Here is a 21,814-nt window from a genome sequence, read left to right on the forward strand (position 1 = left end):
CTGTTGGAATTTTGCCGCACATAAATTCTGACCAATCAAAAAGCAGTTTAGGAAATATGCCATGGCCAATGAGGGATGTGGATGTTGTCAAGTGACTGCATTTTAGTTTGTTTCAACTGGTTCGGACCAAAGCAATCAGTGTGGTGTGAAAAGGTTTGGGGGAGGCTTGGCCACGGACCCCATGGACATCCCTGTGCCCCCCTCCGGACCGAGGGAGATGGACTTGATAATGGCGTGTAATTTTCGCACTCAAACCAGTGGCACAGATTTACTGCTTTTAGAGGGAAAAGCTGCCCAACACTGCTGATCTAGGATCTGTAATCCACTGTAAGAAATTGTAATAATAGCATCTTATTAGCGAAAAAGATTTGGCAAAAGAGCCAGTGCGTTTCTGTATTTGCACTCGTCTAATGATTACATTTCCAAAAAAGAAGTAGGGGAGTGCGGGGCACAACCTAACGCGGGGTTAGTTGTAACGCACGTTTGAACACTTTCCACACATGCCAGGATGACGAAACTTTGTGTATTTACTAGTTGCCATATCAACATTATTTAGAGAAAAAAATAGCGCCAAAATTTTAAAATCTCTGGAAGATATTACTGAACATGTATTTAACCATAGCAAAAGTAAATTTCTTACTCAAGTTTATTTTTTATCTTTAATTTTTTATTTCATTTTAAAAAGTTAATAATTGTGCCCCCTAACATGTTACAATGCACCTCACCTACGGGGCATGTTGTCACATTTCACTTCCATTCTTTCGGGGTAAATCAAGAAAAAAGTATACACTGTATTAATGAAAAAAACCCACATAATTGTAACCCACATAAAAAGACATGTGTGAAATTAATGTGGGAAAAAATAAACACTGTGGATTGAGTCAAAAAGCGTTAGGTTGTGCCACGCTCTCCCCTACTACTACTATGGTAAAAAAAAAATACATGTCAATTTACTATTTATGTTTTTTGGAAATTTGCCATATAAAATGTGCTGTGGTATTACCATGGTAGCTCCAAAGTACTTTCAATAATATTATGATACTGCAATAGTACATGTCAGTAGGATGGTAGTTTTGGGTACTTTTTAAGTCATGGCAATACCTCATGGTACGGATTCATTAATATATTCATATATACCATGATACCGAAAGCTTCAGCGAATATCATGTTGTTACCACAGTACTTTTGTGTGCAGGGAAAATTCGCATTCCCAACCTCAGTGCCAATGCAATGAGTCTTAGATACACATCTCTTGGCTGCCGGCCGCGGCTCTTAGCACTAAGCTAATAGGAGCGTTCCTTTTATCCTGATGCAGGAACCCGATACTGCGGCTGAAATGTGGGGCACGAGCAGCCCGCGCCGTTCTGTCAACCAAAACACCTGGCATCACCCTTGAACTGCCCATGCCAGCCGGTCAGCTGAGGAAGGTCATCAGCTGTGTGTGTGTGTGTGTGGAGTACTATAGATCTAAATTAAGCCTCATGTCATTCTAAAGGAGGACGATTTGACTTGACCTTTGCTTCCGATACCGCAAAATGTAAATACGCATACATCACTGATGTCACATCTGAACTGTTTCCTTAATCAAAGATCAATAGGATGAAGATCACGGTTGAAATGACTTCACATGACATCACCTCAGTCATGCGGGCTGTTGGTAATGTTAGCCGTTTAGTCATTGTTTTAGGCTTCGATTGCAAGTAATGCAGGGTTTCGAAAATCTTGTTAGTAGCAAATGCAGTCATCTAATGTATAATATTAAACTTGATCTTCTGTCTACATGCATGTCCTGTTTCAAAAGCCTCTTCGAAAGTGGATTTTGGTTGTGTTTTAATCCATGGTAAACTCTCTCTCTCTCGATGTATGTGTGTGTGTGTGTGGAATTTGATAACTTACTGTATGAATCTGCAGGCTAAATCCAATGAATTATGGGAATCTGAACAAAAACAGATGGAAGAACAGTTAGATGTAAGCGTGTTAGCAAAACATTGACACTCCTGCTTGTTTATAGATTACACACGTGCTGAAGACTGAACAGTATGTGCACAAACAACTACTATTTCGGTTACCACCAGGTTTCCGATTCAAAAGCAGCGTGTTGGCTGTAAAACAGGTGTGCTCTTAGCAATTACAGGACGTGACTGAAGGCACTTACATGCGATATTTAAGGCAGGTGAAGGGCAGGTCGGTACTTACTTCTGCCAAACACCCCTGGCTGGTCCGTTCGCCGGCTCCGCTGATAACGCCTCGCTGGAGTCTCTTATAATGGCAGCATAATGAAATGAGCAAAATCCACTTAACTGGCAAGATCAGCACGGATATGAGACTCGCCAATGAAAGGAGAGGACATAATTGAAATAAACGGGTGATGACTGTGAAGGACAAGAACAGAGAGGGATGAAATGTGCATTTCATTTTCATAGTGAGGTCATCGAGAGCTTGGAGGCCATTAAGGGGTGGCCTATTGGGAATGTACACGAGTCTTAGTAGTATATTAAATTTGTTCTAGTGAGGAGGTCCAATACTTCAAAAATTATAGTCAGCAGAATAAAGGGACCATAAGCTATACTAAGTATACTTGCACACTACCGGTCTAAAGTTTGGAAACGTTAAGGTTTTTTAGTTTATGTTATGGTTTTTGAAAGTAGTCTCTTAATCTGTCCAAGGCTGCATTTATTTGATCAAAAATACAGTAGAAACTGTAATATTGTGAAATAGTATTACAATTTAAATGAACTGGTTACTGTTGTAATATATTTTCAAATGTAATTTCTTTCTGTGGTCAAAGCTGCATTTTCAGCATCATCACTCCAGTCTTCAGTGTCACATGATCCTTCAGAAATCATTCCTTATTATTATCAATGTTGAAAACAGTTTTAGCTGCGTGTTTATTTTTTATATTTTTGGAAATTATGATACACTGCCATTCAAAAGTTTGGGGTAAGTAAGATTTAAAGAAAAAAAGAAATGAAAGGTGGGGTGAGTTGCATTTCAAAACTGCTTTAAAAAAAGTGTCTTGGGCCGAGTACCAAAACAAACTTATAGCCAATCAGCAGTAAGGGGCGTGTCTACTAATGACAGGGAAAAGAGAGCGCTCAGTGCTCGTCATTATTCAAAAGACACGACACACAGGACGGACATTAGCAGAGCGACGACAGAAAGAGAGGGATGGCAGATAAAAAACAAATGTGGAAGATGTCTGTGGAACAAAACAGGCTTACGATCAGGAAAGAAGTATCAGCTTTCCAGCGCTGGAGAGAACTCAAGGAGCGAAGGCCGAGGTTGCTTTATTTCTTCTCGATAGGCGAGTAACATTGGTTTTGTTTTGTTTCACAGAACTAATATATGCTGGCTTTGGCTTGAATATGCTCATGTGTCATGTTTGCTTGCTTGTCCACTTGTGATCGTATTGTCGTTCACTTCAGCGATGATAAAGACCCATTCATTTCCACATCGTATAAGCCTGGAGCGTCTAAACCTCCTCGCTGTCTGTTTCAAGCGTCAGCCCGAAAAGTACGATAATATACTCCAAATATATGTTTGTTTCCTTTGGTTCCTCTTTTCGAGATCGATATAACCCTCTAATCTTGTCATAATTGTAATATGTTCGTTAGTTGGACTGTCGTGCTCGTGCTATCCAGTTGCTCATGAGAACTGTGTTTGTGGGATGTAAGGGATGACTTTTTCACTGAACATTCGACCTGGATTACCATAGTAACACACATTGCTTTCACTTATTGATGACATCAAACCCCGGACGCCTTGGCACAGCAGATTCCGCCATAGTCGTTGCCTGGGTTACGTATGTGTGGGGCGGAGCTATCAAAAGAGGGGCGTGTTTGTTTTGGTGATTTGAAATCAACATCGGTTACAAGAAAGCACTTGCCCCACCTTTAATACTTTTATTTAGCAAAGTCATTTTCAGTACAGACATATGAAATTAATAAATATGACAAAGTTATATTTATAATAAATGCTGTTCTTTTGAATGTTCTATTCAGAATCCTGAGAAAAAAAAAACCTTATAACAGAAATGAATGAATGCTTACAATGTTCAGGATAATGCCGAAAGGGCTATTCTGAAGAACAAAAAAGTATATATGGGCCTTGAATGACGTTCATTCTCTTGTATGTTACATGTGTGCACGAGTGAGAGCAATAAGTTGCTGGCTGCAGTTCACTTAACGGCCACCAGTGTCGCTAATAACATGGGTTTTCTGAATTCTACACATATCCCTTTAAAGGGATAGCTCACCCAAAAATGAAAATTAGCCCAGGATTTACTCACCCTCAAGTCATCCTAGGTGTATATGACACTCTTCTTTATGACGAATAAAATCTGAGTTATATTAAAAAAGTCCAGGCTAATCCAAGCTTTATAATGGCATTAATAGTTGATCTGTTTTTGAAGTCCATAAAAAATGCACTGGTCTGTCGAATAACGTGCTCCACGCGGCTCCGGGGTGTTAATAAAGGCCTTCTGAAGCGAATCGATGCGTTTGTGTAAGAGAAATATACATATTTAAAACTTCAAAACTTTCCGTATTCAATTTATGGAAAAAGTGTTGGAAGTGCCTGTGCCGATCGAAAGACTAACGCGACCTGGTCCGCTCGTCAGACGTCATGTACGCATCTTGAAGTGCGAGAAGGCACTTTCAACACTTTTTCCACAGAAGGCGATCGGCTGGAACTTTACTTTATAAAGTTTTAAATATGGATATTTTTCTTACACAAACGCATCGATTCGCTTCAGAAGGCCTTTATTAACACCCCGGAGCCGCGTGGAGCAGTTATTCGACAGACAGATGCATTTTTTTATGGACTTCAAAAACAGATCAACAATTAATGCTATTATAAAGCTTGAATTAGCCAGGACTTTTTTTATAAATAACTCTGATTGTCTTCGTCTGAAAGAAGAATGTCATATACACCTAGAATGACTTGAGGGTGAGTAAATCATGGGCTAATTTTCATTTTTGGGTGAACTAACCCTTTGAGGTTTTTACTACTGTACCTTTAAAAAGTCTGTATATAACGGACTTACAACTTCTAAACATCGGAGTAAATCTGCAGAATTTAAGACGTCACACAACATGGCAGATCCCAGTGAGGTGAGCACATGACAGAAAATAAACATTCACTTTTATGCATCAATGAATCAAAGTTGATGATTTTTTCTGTTGACTTTACTGTAACTTCAGTAGATTATTATATTGTAAACAAATGCTAGTTTCCTTTTACATTTGAAAATAATTTAGCATATAAAAAAAAAGAGCAAAAATAAAAATGCTGTTGGAGCATGATCAGGCCTGTTTAAAACGCTCTGCAGCTCATGATAACCATGCATGGTGGTCCTCTCCCTGAATAATGAAGATTAGACTGACATCCTCACAGTTCCTTTCTCTCTTTTCAAATTTGATCAACCTTTTGTTGCTCTCACAATGCGTTTATTCCCACCTAACATCTCTTTCTCCTCATCCACGGGTTAATTAAACGGAAATTCTCTCCAGATATATGCAAACACTATAATGCCAAATTTCCTAATCAGCAAGATTTCCAAATAGGTCCATTAGACCCTAATAACTTCAGCGCAGCCCTCCGTGGCTTAATTGGTCGAGGATGAATTAGAACTAATCAGCTGGAGTAATTATCAGTAATGTTAGATAAGTATGTTCACTCAGTCATCATTATGAATTCGAAGCTATAAGACTGTACAAAAGCACAAGGAACACGAAGCGGCTTCACTGAGGGATGGGATAGCTGAGGTCATCATCAAAACACCATTTTATTTACAAAAAAACATACAATATCAGATTTAAAATAAACAAATAAGGTACCAAAATGTCGTAACCATTCTTAACCGATGTCATACCCATTTTATTTACAGCAAATTGTAAGCCTATAATATTTAGATTCATTTTTGGTAATGACACTCCATTTAATTTGCCCAGCTTTAAAAATAAAAACCACACAGTAAGAATACGCTATGAAAACAACAACAATTGTGTTGTCATTAACGTTACATGATTTCACAAGTTATGCAGACCAGCATCTTGATTTTTATCAAAAATTACATTTTACAAATAAAGGCTAAATAAGAAAAAATTCACAATATTTTCTCTTTTGTTAAGTTTCATAATAAATTGACCAAAAAATCCTTTAACAGCTGTTCATAAAGAAAAAACAAGTATAAAAAGATTAAATTAAAAAGTAAAATAAAGTAAAAAAATAAACACAAAGAGGGATTTTCCATAAACATAGAAAGAAAATGTGATATAAAAATATTATCGAAATCAACTTTTCAGTGATAAGACAGACACAAGATTGAATATCCATACATAGTATTAAGTTGTATATCAAAAAAAATATTAAAATAATAATAACTTCATGTATTCTGCATGTTCTCAGTTTCTTCAGTTTCAACCTGGCTATTTTACTGCAAACTACCACTCAGGCATTAAATGTGCAAAAACAGAATATAAAGTAGGTGCAAAAATTCATTATGTTCATTTTCGAAGTTGGTTCTTGCTGGATCATGTTTTGACTGGTAATGTGTTTTCTAAATATAATAAACAGATCGTTTTACAAACCAAGGACATCAGGAAGTCTTGCTTTTAAAGCAGTGATCCAACAACACGGAAAGCCCTGTGCACAGAGAGTTGTACTGCACCTAGCGTTTCACACTACCATAAAGCTGCTAAAATGTTCAAATCTCAAACCTAAGATAAAACGAGAGATGTGACAAAAGTCAAAACAGTTGTTCGAGACGGAGATCGGATAACCTCGCCCGTTTTCTTGTTTTGGGGTCTCTGAATAGTGAATCGAGAAGGGAGGTGATTGAAAGAGAATATTACCCTTAAAACATTGCACGAAAGAACACTTTAGGATTGATTCATAGAATAAAAACCACAAAAAGTGTTGTAGGATGAAAAGGTTACTACAGAGGAAATAAAATGCAATACAAATCTAAAAAACGAAATAAAATACAAATAAAAAATCTCCAACCACAAAATGAGTAAACTGATTTCTTCACATGAAAAAACTTCTCACCCGAGCTAGCATAAGGCACCGAATATATAAACAAACAAGACTGGAAAAAAAATCATAAAGCAATCGGACATTTTAGGATCATTAAAGACATCAACAAAACGAAAGGTGTCATACTAACCACCGCGGACCATCATATACACATTTGTGTGGTGTCATGAATTAAATACATGCAAAACATACATATATACAGACCCTAACTGCTTCTGGAAGCTGTACAATCCAAACTTAACTGACTGTAAAATGGAGTTGATGTCCAGAAGTGAGCAATACACACATCCCATCATGCTAATTAAGAGGGAAAATGGCCGACCTCCAAAAAACAAATCACAAAGGTTTACTTAACCAGTTTACTTTGGCGTAATCGATGGCGATGTCGAGCCAATTTTATTTGCTTTTTCTTTTCATAAGTCTAAGAAAACTAATTAGATTGTTCCTTCAGTGTTTCCTTAATTACTTACTTTACACAAGCACTTGCCTTTTCAGCACAAATCCACTTCCTCCTCCTTTAGACAGCTCCGATTGGGTTTTTCTGCCGGGGATCCTGGTATTGTTCGTCTCCGTATGGCCCGTAACGATCAGGACTGGCCGTCCGATAGTTCCCCTGGTTTAGTGTCTCATATCGGGGTGGTCCTCTGGCACCTGGGTTCAACGAGGGTGGGACGTCCTGCCTCATGGGACCCCTCTGTTGCACTGGAGATGAAGGGTAGTCACCGCCCGTGGCCTCTGTAGGTCTGGGCACGGGCAGTCGGGGAGAGCGGGACGTATAGTTGTCTCGATGGGTCTCGTAGATGGGGTTCGGGTACTGGATGGGGTCTCTCTGGTATTCCTCCACGGGCATCCTCCTGGAAAACCGATATCATAGTTATTAAAAGGAACTAGTAAGGTTAGGGTTATTAGACAAATAGTTCAAAAATGTTTTTTACTATGGAATACACATAATGTACATTTTGACAAGGACAATTGATAGTCAAGCTCCACAAAGATGTCCTTGAATAACATTTATGATAACTAAAAGGGATAGTTCACCCAAAAATGAAACTTCTGTTGACATCATTTACTCACCCTCAAGTTGTCCCAAACCTGTATGAATTTCATTCTTCTGTACTATGGAAGTCAATGGCTACCGTCAACTGTCTGGTTACCAACATTCTTTAAAATATCTTCTTTTGTGTTCAGCAGAAGAAAGAAACTCATACAGATTTGGAACAACTTGAGGGTGAGTAAATGACAGAATTTTCATTTTTGGGTGAATTATCCCTTTAATTGTTTGACCAGTTAAGTCATACAACATTGCCATTATTAAAATGCATTCATTTTGCCGCCATATTTGCTGTGGAAAATTGGAAGATTTTCAGAGAATAACAACTTAAATTTTCATTTGTTCATCACAAAGCTGTTTGATTTCAGAACACTTGAATTATAGTCATAATGTAATATATAGTAAAATATATCAATATATGACTACTTATGGTGTTTTAAATTATGTTTTTTGCCTTTTCTGGAGCTTAAAGGGGTACTTCACCGCTGGAAAGATGGATGTGTATTTAAATTGGGTCATTTATGTAGTAGAAGTGTGAAATTATTTTAGAAGTTGGTGCCTTCTAGACCAGTGGTCTTCGCCATTTTTTTCAGGAGAGCCACACTGATAGGACAAAATCAATAGGAGAGCCACTTTTACTGTAAAGTATCAAAAGTTACATCCAGTCATAAATAGCATGTCTGCTTATCAGTCTGTCATCCCTGAACATACAATATGCTATGCAATAAATACAAAAGGTAGATAGATAGTGGGTAGGCATAATATATTTTTTAACGGTAACTTTCTTTTAGTGCTGTTTTAAACTACATTATTCACACATTTTTCTGTTTAAAACACTTTAATATATTTTATAATGTAATAATTTCACAGTAAATTACCAAATTAATGTAGAAAAAACAAAGACAGTATATTTTAAATATTTGTTCAATGGCATCTTTTTATGAAAGTTTCACTGATACTAATACTGATACTGATGTCTCTATGAAATAGACCCCCCATTTTAAACATTAATTATAGCCATTCAACATTACAGTGTAATTGAAGGCTTTTTAACATTTATTAGGCTTCAAACTTCATTAGTAGTGCTGCTGTGACTTTAAGATCTGCCACTGCCGAACATGACAATGATCATTTGAATATACTAACGGGTTTCTACTGATACAAAGCTTAATGCTAAATCGCTGAAGTAAACCCTTTAAGGGATGGGGTTAGTTTTTTTTTTTATTCTCTGTATTTTTTCCATGGCATAAATAAAAAAAGCACACAGGTTTGTAACAACAGGAGGATGAGTAAATAACAGCAATTTTCAAGGTCTAACTGGCGAACCAACATAACCATGCCACTCAGCTTAACGAAATTAACCAACCAGCATGTTGGTTTATCAAAGAAGTCTTGCAGGTTAAGCTAGTTAAGAAGCCTTGCAAGGAAACCAGGACACCATCATCCCATGCTAGTGAACGCAACAGGACCTAACTGTTGGATTTCGGCCAGTTCTTCATGCACAGCAGAAGAAAAAAAATATTCTTTCTTTTTTTACAGGATGGGTTCACAACAAATGCTCTTCAGCAGGGAATGCTGACAGCTTTGTTCTGGTACAAAATCAAGGAAGGCAAACAGCATTAGGAAGAAAGGTAAACCCCACAACTGGAATACTTAATGTGTAAACTTCCTGCAAATTAAACATTTACATTCACTCAAAGATAGCCGATTTGCCAAAAAAGAAAAGAAAAAAGGTTGCACTGCTCACCATTTTCAAAGGAAAGGCAACATGTCACTTGTGAATAATAAATGAAAAACGAAAGCGTTTGTTGTATGCAGTCTGGGAAATTAAGCCAAACAGGATAAAGCAGGACCAAAGAAATAAATAAATAAAAAGCATGAAGCAGGGGTCTTTACAAAACTACATGAGTAAATGGAGGGCATCTGCAGATCGAAGGGTAATGGATGCAATGTAAAAAAAACAAACTACATTATGCATTTGCATTCTTAATATTTTCAGGGTTGCGGCCTACATTACTTATCCGAGTGTTGCATCCATCTACGATCCATCAAGCTCCACGTGGCCTCTAAAAAAAAACTAACACAGGAGAGCCGGCAACCTTTATGTCAAAGCCTGCACTGCAGAACACGTGTGTGAAGGTTTTAATGCACGCAGCGGTTAATGTTTAATATAGTTCACTCTAAAGCATGACTGTAGTCCGTTCACCATTTCACCTGTCAAAGTTAGTTACAAACACAAGTGTGTGGGTGTGTGTAGACTGTGCACTGTACTGTGAGGTGTGTGTGTGGTTATAATCTGTCAGCGGCGTGTGTAGCGTGTCTGTCAGCTCTGACCACCCAAGAACAACTGAAACAGAAATACTGCAGTCTTAACCCTAAACGCAGTGTGTGTGTTCGTTTAAATGCTGGAGACAGATAGAGGCCAAACATAGCCAGACTCAAGACTCCAGAATAATATTACTAAATGCAGTTTCATTTTGTTCTTTCGGAGTGACTATGTTGACAGCACTCATAACACAAATGCTTCTTTGAAGAGTCATTTTATGTTTACATCAATCAAGCAGGTGCATTTAGGAACGGACATTTGTGAGACCTCAGGGAATGCATCCTTAAATCTTGTGCCAATTTCTACCAACTGCCTCATCAATGGCATATAAACATTTATAAAATATAAATACCCACTTACACTAGAATTATATATATTTGAACGTATGATACATACCTCACATACAATATACTAACTAGATAAAATACACTAAATGGAAGCAACTGGGAACAACAGCAACTCAGCCACTAAGTGGTAGGCCACAAAGTTACAGAGCGGGGTCAGCGCATGCTGAGGGGCACAGTGCGCAGATGTCGCAAAATTTCTGCAGTAATAGCTACAGACCTTCAAACTTCGTGTAGCCTTCCGATTAGCTCCAGAACAGTGCGTAGAGAGCTTCATGGAATGGGTTTCCATGGCCGAGCAGCTGCATCCAAGCCTTACATCACCAAGTGCAATGCAAAGAGTCAGATGCAGTGGTGTAAAGCCACTGGACTCTAGAGCAGTAGAGACGTGTTCTCTGGAGTGACAAATCACACTTCTCTGTCTGGTAACCCAATTGACAAGTCTGGGTTTGGCGGTTGCCAGGAGAACGGTACTTGCCTGACTGCATTGTGCCAAGTGTAATGTTTGGTGGAGGGGGGACTATGGAGTGGGGGTTGTTTTTCATGGGTTGGGCTTGGCCCCTTAGTTCCAGTGAAAGGAACTCTTCAGCATACCAAGACATTTTGGACAATTTCATGCTCCCAACTTTGTGGGAACAGTTTGGGGATGGCCTCTTCCTTTTCCAACATGACTTCGCACCAGTGCACAAAGCAAGGTCCATAAAGACATGGATGAGCGAGTTTGGTGTGGAGGAACTTGACTGGAGTCCTGACCTCAACCTGATAGAACATCTTTGGGATGGGTTAGAGCGGAGACTGCGAGCCAGGCCTTCTTGTCCAACATCAGTGCCTGACGTCACAAGTGCGCTTCTAGAAGAATGATAACAAATTCCCTTAAACACACTCCTAAACCTTGTGGGAAGTCTTCCCAGAAGAGTTGAAGCTGTTAAAATTATATATATATATAGACTCTCCAGAAACGTTTTTTTGCAATTACAGAGATCATACGTTTCCTGTTGTTCTTGACCAGGTTTGCACACACTGCAGAAGGGCTTTGGCCCACTCCTCCATACAGATCTTCTCCAGATCCTTCAGGGTTCGGGGCTGTCGCTGGGCAATACTGAGATTTTCTATTGGGTTCCGGTCTGGAGACTGGCTAGGCCACTCCAGGACCTTGAGATGCTTCTTACGTAGCCACTCCTAAGTTGCCCTGGCTGTGTGTTTCGCGTCGTTGTCATGCTGGAAGACCCAGCCTTGATCCATCTTCAATGCTCTTCCTGAGGGAAGGAGGTTGTTGGCCAAGATTTCGCGATACATGGCCCAATCCATCCATCTTCCCCTCAATACGGTGCAGTCGTCCTGTCCCCTTTGCAGAAAAGCATCCCCAAAGAATGATGTTTCCACCTCCATGCTTCACGGTTGGGATGGTGTTCTTGGGGTTGTACTCATCCTTCTTCTTCCTCCGAACACGGCGAGTGGAGTTTAGACCAAAAAGCTCTATTTTTGTCTCATCAGACCACATGACCTTATCTCATTCCTCCTCTGGATCATCCAGATGGTCATTGGCAAACTTCAGACAGGCCTGGACATGTGCTGGCTTGAGCAGGGGGACCTTGCGTGCGTGCAGGAATTTAATCCATGACGGCGTAGTGTGCTTCTGATGGTTTTCTTTGAGACTGTGGTCCCAGCTCTCTTCAGGTCATTGACCAGGTCCTGCCGTGTAGTTCTGGGCTGATCCCTCACCTTCCTCATGATCATTGATGCCCCACGAGGTGAGATCTTGCATGGTGCCCCAGACCGAGGGAGATTGACAGTCATCTTGAACTTCTTCCATTTTCTAATAATTGTGGCAACAGTTGTTGCCTTCTCACCAAGCTTCTTGCCTATTGTCCTGTAGCCCATCCCAGCCTTGTGCAGGTCTACAATTTTATCTCTGATGTCCTTACACAGCTCTCTGGTCTTGGCCATTGTGGAGAGGTTGGAGTCTGTTTGACTGAGTGTGTGGACAGGTGTCTTTTATACAGGTAACGAGTTCAAACAGGTGCAGTTAATACAAGTAATGAGTGGAGAAAAGGAGGGCTTCTTAAAGAAAAACTAACAGGTCTGTGAGAGCCGGAATTCTTACTGGTTGGTAGGTGATCAAATACTTATGTCATGCAATAAAATGCAAATTCATTTTTTAAAAATCATACAATGTGATTTTCTGGATTTTTGTTGAAGTGTACCTATGATAAAAATAACAGACCTCTACATGCTTTGTTAGTGAGCAAACCTGCAAAATCGGCAGTGTATCAAATACTTGTTCTCCTCACTGTATACCCAATTTACACTAGTATATTTCATATGCATACATCTCAAACACTAAAATATATGGTATATGGTACAAAGCCCATTTAGTCAACGTTATTTAACATATAGCCTATATACAATAGAATATTCGATGCAGACTGAATTATGTACCCCATTTAGTGTACAATAAATGATATGTACCTCATATACAATAGAATATGACATACAGTATAAATAATTTACACTAGAATATATAATGTATACACCATTTAGACTGGAATACATTACACATACCTCACGCACACTATACCGTGAGATAAATACAGTGGGCTTCAAGTCAGAGTTAGCATGCTAGATTAGCCATAATGAGAAATGCCGTGGGTAAAAGACTGTATGCTGGCAGCTGAGGATTAAATCAGACTTACACAACTCTAGCGTGAGCGACTCACTACAGCCGTACCCTACAACTGACCCCATGATCCAGTGACCTAAAGTAAGCCCAGAGGCTTAGGGTCACAGCTGAGCGAGCAACGGGTGTGCGTGTGTGTGATGGCCAGATGTGTGTAAGTGTTCGTAATTATGTGTGTGAGAGGGAGTGTATGAATAAGCACATGTGTCTGAGATCGGCGGAGCAGCGCGTGTGTGTATGGATAAGAGATGGAAATTCTGTTATGGTAAAGGTCATGTTTGTGTGTGTGTTATAGCACCACATGTGCTTATTTGACCAACTGCAGGTCAAAGTGTCTTTGAATTTGCATTAATAATGCGATGGAGACCACAAAGCCTGTTTGGGAGTGAACAAATGTCTTTGACCGTGCGTTTGTGTGTGAAAGACACTACAGCCTGCGGTAGGTGGTGTGATTTAACATACACAAGTAAAAAACAAAGTAATGACAAGTCCTGTAATCCATCTCTCTGACACTAGCACTAATCAACACTCAACGCTCGAAGAAACCCGCGTGCGAGTGAGCGAGCCGTCCGCTTACATATTTTCCGTCTTACGACAAGGGAGGAATCTGTTTGCATGAGATCCCTGCACCTGCCCAAGACGTTCGGAAGGAAATTCTTCTCTTGGCTCCTAATTTGACCTCGACTCCTGTGTCTTCCCCAAGAGACAGACGTGCACACACAATGCCAAACAGCTGGTGGGTGAGGGCAAACAAAGGAGGGTGTGTTGAATTGTAAGTAACAGGATGAACTTATGACCAGTCAATGAGTGAGAATGGATTAATGGACTGACTAAACAATTAAGCACAACAAAAACAAGATCAGGAAATTACAGTGTGTACGTAGATGGATAGACAGATAACTAGGCAGACAGACAGAGAAAGACAGACAGATATCTGATTACATAGATAGATTTTGCCAACTTTCTGTAGAGTCAATAGCTTCAGACCTCCAAACTTCGTGTGGCCTTCCGATTAGCTCCAGAACAGTGTGTAGAGAGCTTCATGGAATGGGTTTCCATGACTGAGCTGCTGCATCCAAGCCTTACATCACCAAGTGCAATGCAAAGCGTCAGATGCAGTGGTGTAAAGCCACTGGACTCCAGAGCAGTGGAGACGTGTTCTCTGGAGTGACAAATCTCTGTCTGGCAATCCGATGGACGAGTCTGGTTTTGGCAGTTGACAGGAGAACGGTACTTGCCTGACTGCATTGTGCCAAGCGTTGTTTTTTTTCAGGGGTTAGGCTTGGCCCCTTAGTTCCAGTGAAAGAAACTCTAAATGCTTAAGCATACCAAGACATTTTGGACAATTTCATGCTCCCAAATTTCTGGGAACAGTTTGGGGATGGCCCCTTCCTGTTCCAACATGACTGTGCACCAGTGCACAAAGCAAGGTCCATAAAGACATGGATGAGCGAGTTTGGTGTGGAGGAACTTGACTGGCCTGCACAGAGTCCTGAACTCAACCTGATAGAAAACCTTTGGGATGGATTAGAGCGGAGACTCAAGCCAGGCCTTCTCGTCCAACATCAGTGCCTGACCTCACAAATGAGCTTCTAGAAGAATGATCAAAAATTCCCATTAACACACTCTTAAACCTTGTGGAAAGCCTTCCCAGAAGAGTTGAAGCTGTTATAGCTGCAAATGTTGGGCCAACTCCATATTAAACCCTACGGATTAAGAATGGGATGTCATTGAAGTTTATGTGCATGTAAAGGCAGATGTCCCAAAACTTTTGGGAATATTAGACAAGACAGATACTGTGTCTACCTATATGTAAGACTATACAAATCTATAGCCAATTATTTGTGTGGAATTGGTTAGATATATTTAATCTATGGCACTAGTTCCAGACATTAAGGCCGTAGGGAAAACAGGAGCTGATGGAGACAGAAAACAAAATAAGAGTTTCATTTCCAAACACTGATTTCATTACGGCTCCTGTGTTTCAAGGCAAACAATGTTAAAGCAGAGCACAGTCGCTGCGCTTTATTTACTTGGAAGCAAAGCGGCAGCCGCAGCCAAAACGCAATATAAAGCAGAGTGAGATGTCATGAGAATGAAAAGAAGTAATAGTTGTTTCTGTTGCCAAGATGAATGAACAAAGAAAAGCACACTCCTTCCTGATAATCTGAATCAAAACATCCTTTTCACAGAGGCAGAACCTCGCCATCTTAAACAAACGAATACGTATTAATCACAGTTTCACTGCATGCTCTCTAGCAGATCTGAATGTTTTCAGGAGTGCTGCTTTTATTGGCAGACGCACAACTGGTGGCTTTCTTGACGGCTCTGTTGTCTGTTCCAGCTACATGGAGCCTCTCCTTTCATTTCAATGATTTGGTCTCGGAAACTATTGTTTCAAATGAGCTAATTTTAAACACATGCTGAGATGGAAAGATCCAAACTGTACTCAGCAGAGTCCGTTCACAAGCTCTGTTTGCAGACAACCCCGGTGTTGTGTAACCTCCTGCCTCTGGCTGATCTTTATCCAATCAAATGCAGGCTTAAGACTCAGGCCGATTAGCCGGCAAGTCTGCTGGGATAGAGCTTCACCCTAATCCACCTCCTGCTGAGGTTAAACGCTAACGGAAATTATTTCTTTGTATGCAAATTCGATGCCTAAGATGCACACCATTTCTAAAGTTTATAACTGTTTTCTCACGAAGTGACGAGGGTTATGTTAGACGTTAAATAAGCTCCTTCTGCTAAGATTTTGACATTATAGATTTTGATTTTAGCAAAACATGGATGTGTTTATATAGTTCAGGGAAATGTATTATTTTATATAAAATGAAATGCAACAGCCCAACTTAGGGTGTGTTCACACGTGGCATGTTTGGTTAGATTAAAATGAGCCCAGGTGTGATTGCTCTGTTAGTGCGGTTCATTTGAATAAGCGTGAACGCTGCCATCCGAACCCTGGTGCTCACCAAACAAGTGGACCGAGGCCGCTGAAAGTGGACAGAGAATGCTGTGTGGTTCGAATGAAATATGAACGCAGCACAGACCAAAGACTTAAACGCACCAAAAACAGGACATGATGTCACAAGATGCGACCCTAAAAAGGACAGAATGCTCATGCATTACTCTTTCTTCTCGTCATAGTGGCGATGTTGCCCATCACAGTTCAGTACAGGCATCAGAACCGCGTGGATTATACTGGATTGTTCAAGCACCCATATGTGGACTCGTTCCTCCAGCTCTGGCCATCTTGCTTTCAGTCCGCGATTAGCTTTCTTTGTTTTCTTCATTACAGTTAAAGTAACCTTTGCTTTTCGCCAGTCCCTCACAAGTTTCTCACTCACTCCAAACTTACTTTCTGTTGCTCGATTACCGTTTTCGGCAGCATATTTTACTAACGTTACCTGCAGTTTGTAATGTGCAGAATAGGATTTTCGGTTTTTTTTTTGGGGGGGGGGGCATTTTGTTTGTGTTCAGTCTTTCTCAGTTGTCTTTAAGTTAATATTTCACTTAACAGGTTTTCAGTTTTCGGTTGTTTTCAGTAAATTTTTTCAGGGGTAGGCTACAGGAGCAGCATAGCAGCAAATAAATGTTTATTCTTGTCAGTCAGTATGAATTCATTTTGATATACAAGTCACACCTGACTATAAGGACCAGCCAAACTATGAAAAAAAAGTGCGACTTATAGTCCGGAAAATACGGCAAGTGTAGTGACCTGCTTTTTATTTATTCATAAAAAAAATTACAAATTTCGCGTTATACATTAAATTCTGTTTTTGTGATTGGATTCCGCTATTCCCCTCACCTTTTCTGCATCACTGAAATCATAGGACCCTACATATGTAGGCTTATACATACAACGAGCGCATTTAACCCAGCACACAGCATTGTTTTGGATGTTCGGTAAGTTCCGTCACAAAACATACGCAATAAAATCCGACCAATCAGGTTGTGAACACATCCCTATGCCTTTAGGTTTGGTATCTTTAGGTTTGGTGCTAAAATGCCAATGTGAGCACTAGGGATGAAACGATTACCGGTTTCACGATAAATCATGATACAATTTAGTGACGGTTAATAATATTGTATAAAATTTTATTATCATTAAAACCGCGTGTGATTATCACGGTTGTGAAAACTCGCGGTAAATCTTGTCCAGTCAGCGTCAGTCTGACGCAGCGCACCGCTGTTTTTTTAATGAGAAGAAATGGCAGTGACAGCACTCGAGGGATTGTTCAGACTTCTAAGGAAAGGACCAAATCCGAGGTGTGGTCATATTTTGGCTTTTACAAAAGTCCTGAGGGAAACTTAATCTAAGATGGTCACCTTGTCTGCAGAACATGCCAGAAGAAAGTCACTGTAATAGGGGAAAACACTTCAAAACTACGAACGCAAGGCAAGTGCACTTTGACCTCAGTACCAAAACTACGTCTGGCAAATAATAACGTGAAGCGAACGAACAAATTCAGGCAAGACTAGGGCGACATTTAGGGATAATCAGGGCTTGACATAAACAACCGCCATTTGCGGGTGTAACGTTATTTCGGCTGCACACTAGACATTTGGCTGTTGAACTTATTATAGTCTTCTCAAAAGCCATCTGTTATAATCGCGTTGCGCATTATAACCACTCACACGTGTTTCTATTGAGTTTATGAATGTTATGTCTCATAATCAGAGGCGTTCAGATTAGCCAGAGTTACGTCACCCATTCAAAGTAAACGAGAAGGTTCAGAGCGCGCGCCACGCTCACTCGCTGAAATCTGCACTCAAAGCAGAGATAAACGTGCGATGTACGCAGGAGATTCGTTCATCATACAGAGGTTGACTGTTTCTGTTCTATTTCAGCAGCGAAAATGGTTTTAAAAAAAAACAGCAGAACCACAGCGACTCTGATATGACTGACATAACGCTAGCGAATTTAGGGACCGTCTCTAAAGTTACATACAACATTGGTGACGTTATACACGTTTCAAACTTCAATAGCATTTGAAGAGAATGACATTCATAAAACGGACTGTAAAGTGATCATTTAGGTGTCAGGTATGATGCACACATTTTGATATTTAATAAAATAAACTGTCAAATCATATGGAAATATGGATATGCATTATTTCACTAGGATACTGTTTGGGCTCTTACACAAAATATAGATTTAAATGTGTCATTGCTGAACACTGATGAGAATATTGCTTGAGAATATATTTACAGAGATAATATTAGAGATTATATTTACGACAAATTATTATTATTTTTGCGTTGCTATTGACGACGGCCATTAAGGAAGGAAATCCCACAGAATCTAGCTTAAAAAAGGGCTTAGAGCTCATTTAGTTATTTGTTGTTTGTTGATTTTCAAATATAAAACTTGTTGAAATGTTTTAAGTGAGTGCATCTGTTCTTTTTGAACACTTTCATCTCGTTTGAACAAAATCGTGATAATATTGATAACCGTGATAATTTGGGTCACTACAATCGTGATGTTAAATTTCCATACCGTTTCATCCCTAGTGAGCACTAAGCGGACCAGGAATAAATGTTTTTTATTTATCTTTGGTCAGGACCAAACAAACCAAGTGAACTGAACTACACGTGTGAACACACTCTTAATGTAATGCAGCATAGTGTAACAACAAGAACTACATTTTTCAACAAAAAAAATAAACCAAAACTGCCAATTTTAAGACACAAAATACTGCAAAAACATGCAATGAATGAATTATATAGCGTTATGTTGAATTACATTATAGAGAGAATTAAACCTTTAAACTTTGAAACAAACTATGATTATTAGTTATTATGTGAGAGAATGATGTAAAAGACATTTAAAAGCAAACATTTTTAAAAGAAATGTAGCATTTATGCAAATTTCACACAATGTTGCCGGCTTGTCGCTGAACAATAGTGATGGCTCATAGTTAGTTTCAATTGAGATTCAAACCAGCAACCTCCCTCTTACCAGCTCTGAGATTTAACCACTACACCACATCGCCCAGCCTCAGGCCTCGTGCGGCTGCCGCAAACTGAGTGATTGTGTGTGACTGCTGCATTATGGCTCCTACAGAGGAACACAGTATAAAATTGCTCTCTGTGACAAGAGTGATGTGACATACTGTTTGAAGTGATCGGTTTCAGCCTTAAGGAACTTTTCGAAAAGACAGAAACAAGCACTTTTGCTTCTACTGAGCCACACATACACACACTGGGAGAGAGAGAGAGAGAGTAAGAGCGAGAAACAGCGCAAAGGGAAATATATGCTAATGTAACAGAGCGCAGTCATTTGAAAGGAAATGGGCCTGAATGAGCACCCCGAGGGAACCACAGCACAAAGTTCAACCCTGAAAAATGTATTTCATTTCATTTAAATGGTCCGCTCTTATGAATACAGCAGGGCTTCGGGGCGGCACCGCTACTTCGGGGAGAGCTGGGAGCCGCAGGAGGGCTGAGGTGGGAGTTTATTTCTGGGGAATATCAAAACAAGATGTGGAGCCTGAGAAAAGTCAAAACAAATGATTTTAGAAGTAAGGAAAACTTTGTCCAACTTGCTCTGATGTTTCATTGGTAGGTGTTTTACAGGTCTAAGTTCGTGAAAACGTGCTTTGATGTGGTTTCGGGTGGATTTCAAAAGGTCCAAATCTACGCAAATTGCATAGATTTAACTACAGATTATGGTAGTACCGTAGTACCATGGTAAAGTGCTAACATAAACCAATTTACTGAATGACTGACATATTTATATGCCAATGTATTTACTAGCAACACGTACAGGGCTTGACATTAACTTTTTTGGCTCACCAGCCACTGAGGCTAGTGGTTTTCCAAAGTTACTGGCCACACTTTTGAGATCGATACCATGGGGGAAAAACTGCCATATGGATATTTTTAATATTATCTGATAATTTGGCAGCAGGTACATGAACTGCTGTCCCTTTAAGACCTGACGCACAGATCCATTATACTGTTACACATGCGTTTTCTGCAGTGGTCAGTATATATCAAAAGTGGTCCAAGGAAGGAACAGTAGTGAACCGGCGACAGGGTCATGGGCGGCCAAGGCTCATTGATGCACGTGGGGAGCGAAGGCTTGCCCGTGTGGTCAGATCAAACAGACGAGCTACTGGAGCTCAAATTGCTCAAGAAGTTAATGCTGGTTCTGATAGAAAGTCAGAAAACACAGTGCATCGCAGTTTGTTGTGTATGAGCCTGCATAGCCACAGATCAGTCAGGGTGACCATGCTGACCCCTGTCCACCACCGAAAGCACCAACAGTGGCACGTGAGCATCAGAACTGGACCACAGAGCAATGGAAGAAGGTGGCCTGGTCTGATGAATCATGTTTTCTTTTACATCACGTGGATGGCCGGGTGCGTGTGTGTCGCTTACCTGGGGAACACATGGCACCAGGATGCACTATGGGAAGAAGGCAAGCCGGTGGAGGCAGTGTGATGTTTTGGGCAATGTTCTGCTGGGAAACCGTGGGTCCTGCCGGGAAACCGTGGGTCCTGCCATCCATGTGGATGTTACTTTGACACGTACCACCTACCTAGGCATTGTTGCAGACCATGTACAGCCTTTCATGGAGACAGTATTCCCTGGTGGCTGTGGCTCTTTCAGCAGATAATGTGCCTGCCACAAAGCAAAAATTGTTCAGGAATGGTTTGAGGAGCACAACAACCAGTTTGAGGTGTTGACTTGGCCTCCAAATTCCCCAGATCTCAATCCAATCCAGATGCTCGATTGAGATGTGCTGAACAAACAAGCCCGATCCATGGAGGCTCCAAGGTTTCCTAAATTTACAGAAAAAGTCATATTCTTGAGGTAAGAAGCAAACCATTGTAACACAGTGCCTTTGACACTTATCATACATTCTAGTCGCTCAAGAAGAATGCTATGGTAAATGGTATCAAATGCCACACTCAGGTCCGACAAAACCAGCACAACACACGGTGCAATGCGGGACCTTTTAGGGAGCAGACTTTTCAGTGAAATGGAAAGATTTAGCGATTGAGACAGCCCTAACAATGACAGACTCCCTGATCAGTGCCCTTAACAGTGAACTAGGGAGCTGATTGAGACGCAACCTTTGAGACTTTCTTTCTTCAGTGTAACATATTTTGAAGTAACATTGGACTTTTTTTACTGTATGAACATTTTTTTTTTTTACAAGGTGCCCTGCCACACAAAACTGTTTTTACTTGTATTTTTTAAAAATATGTTAGGTCCATATGTGTTTGTGTTACGTCGTGAATGTCTTCAGATTCAGGGTCACATATATATGGCAATATACCTGAAGAAGCCATTTCTGCAGCGATTCCAGACGATAGTAAACAAAAGTTCCTCTACTTGTTGCACTGGGTAAAGAATGCTGATAGCCAGGC

The 21,814-nt window shown here is 40.2% G+C and overlaps 1 protein-coding gene across 1 annotated transcript in view; it reads right to left on the bottom strand.

Moving 5' to 3' along the window:
* Positions 1 to 5,742: 5,742 nt before the first annotated feature.
* pard3ba (par-3 family cell polarity regulator beta a) overlaps positions 5,743 to 21,814 on the bottom strand; it is a 277,652-nt gene continuing 261,580 nt past the window's right edge. The window contains exon 24 of the mRNA XM_079811668.1: positions 5,743 to 7,892. Coding sequence (XP_079667794.1) covers positions 7,556 to 7,892 — 337 coding nt within the window. The 3' untranslated portion in view covers positions 5,743 to 7,555. The remainder of the gene's footprint in view (positions 7,893 to 21,814) is intronic.

Source organism: Gobio gobio (assembly GCF_949357685.1).
Source record: "Gobio gobio genome assembly, chromosome: 3".
Classification (NCBI taxonomy): domain Eukaryota; kingdom Metazoa; phylum Chordata; class Actinopteri; order Cypriniformes; family Gobionidae; genus Gobio; species Gobio gobio.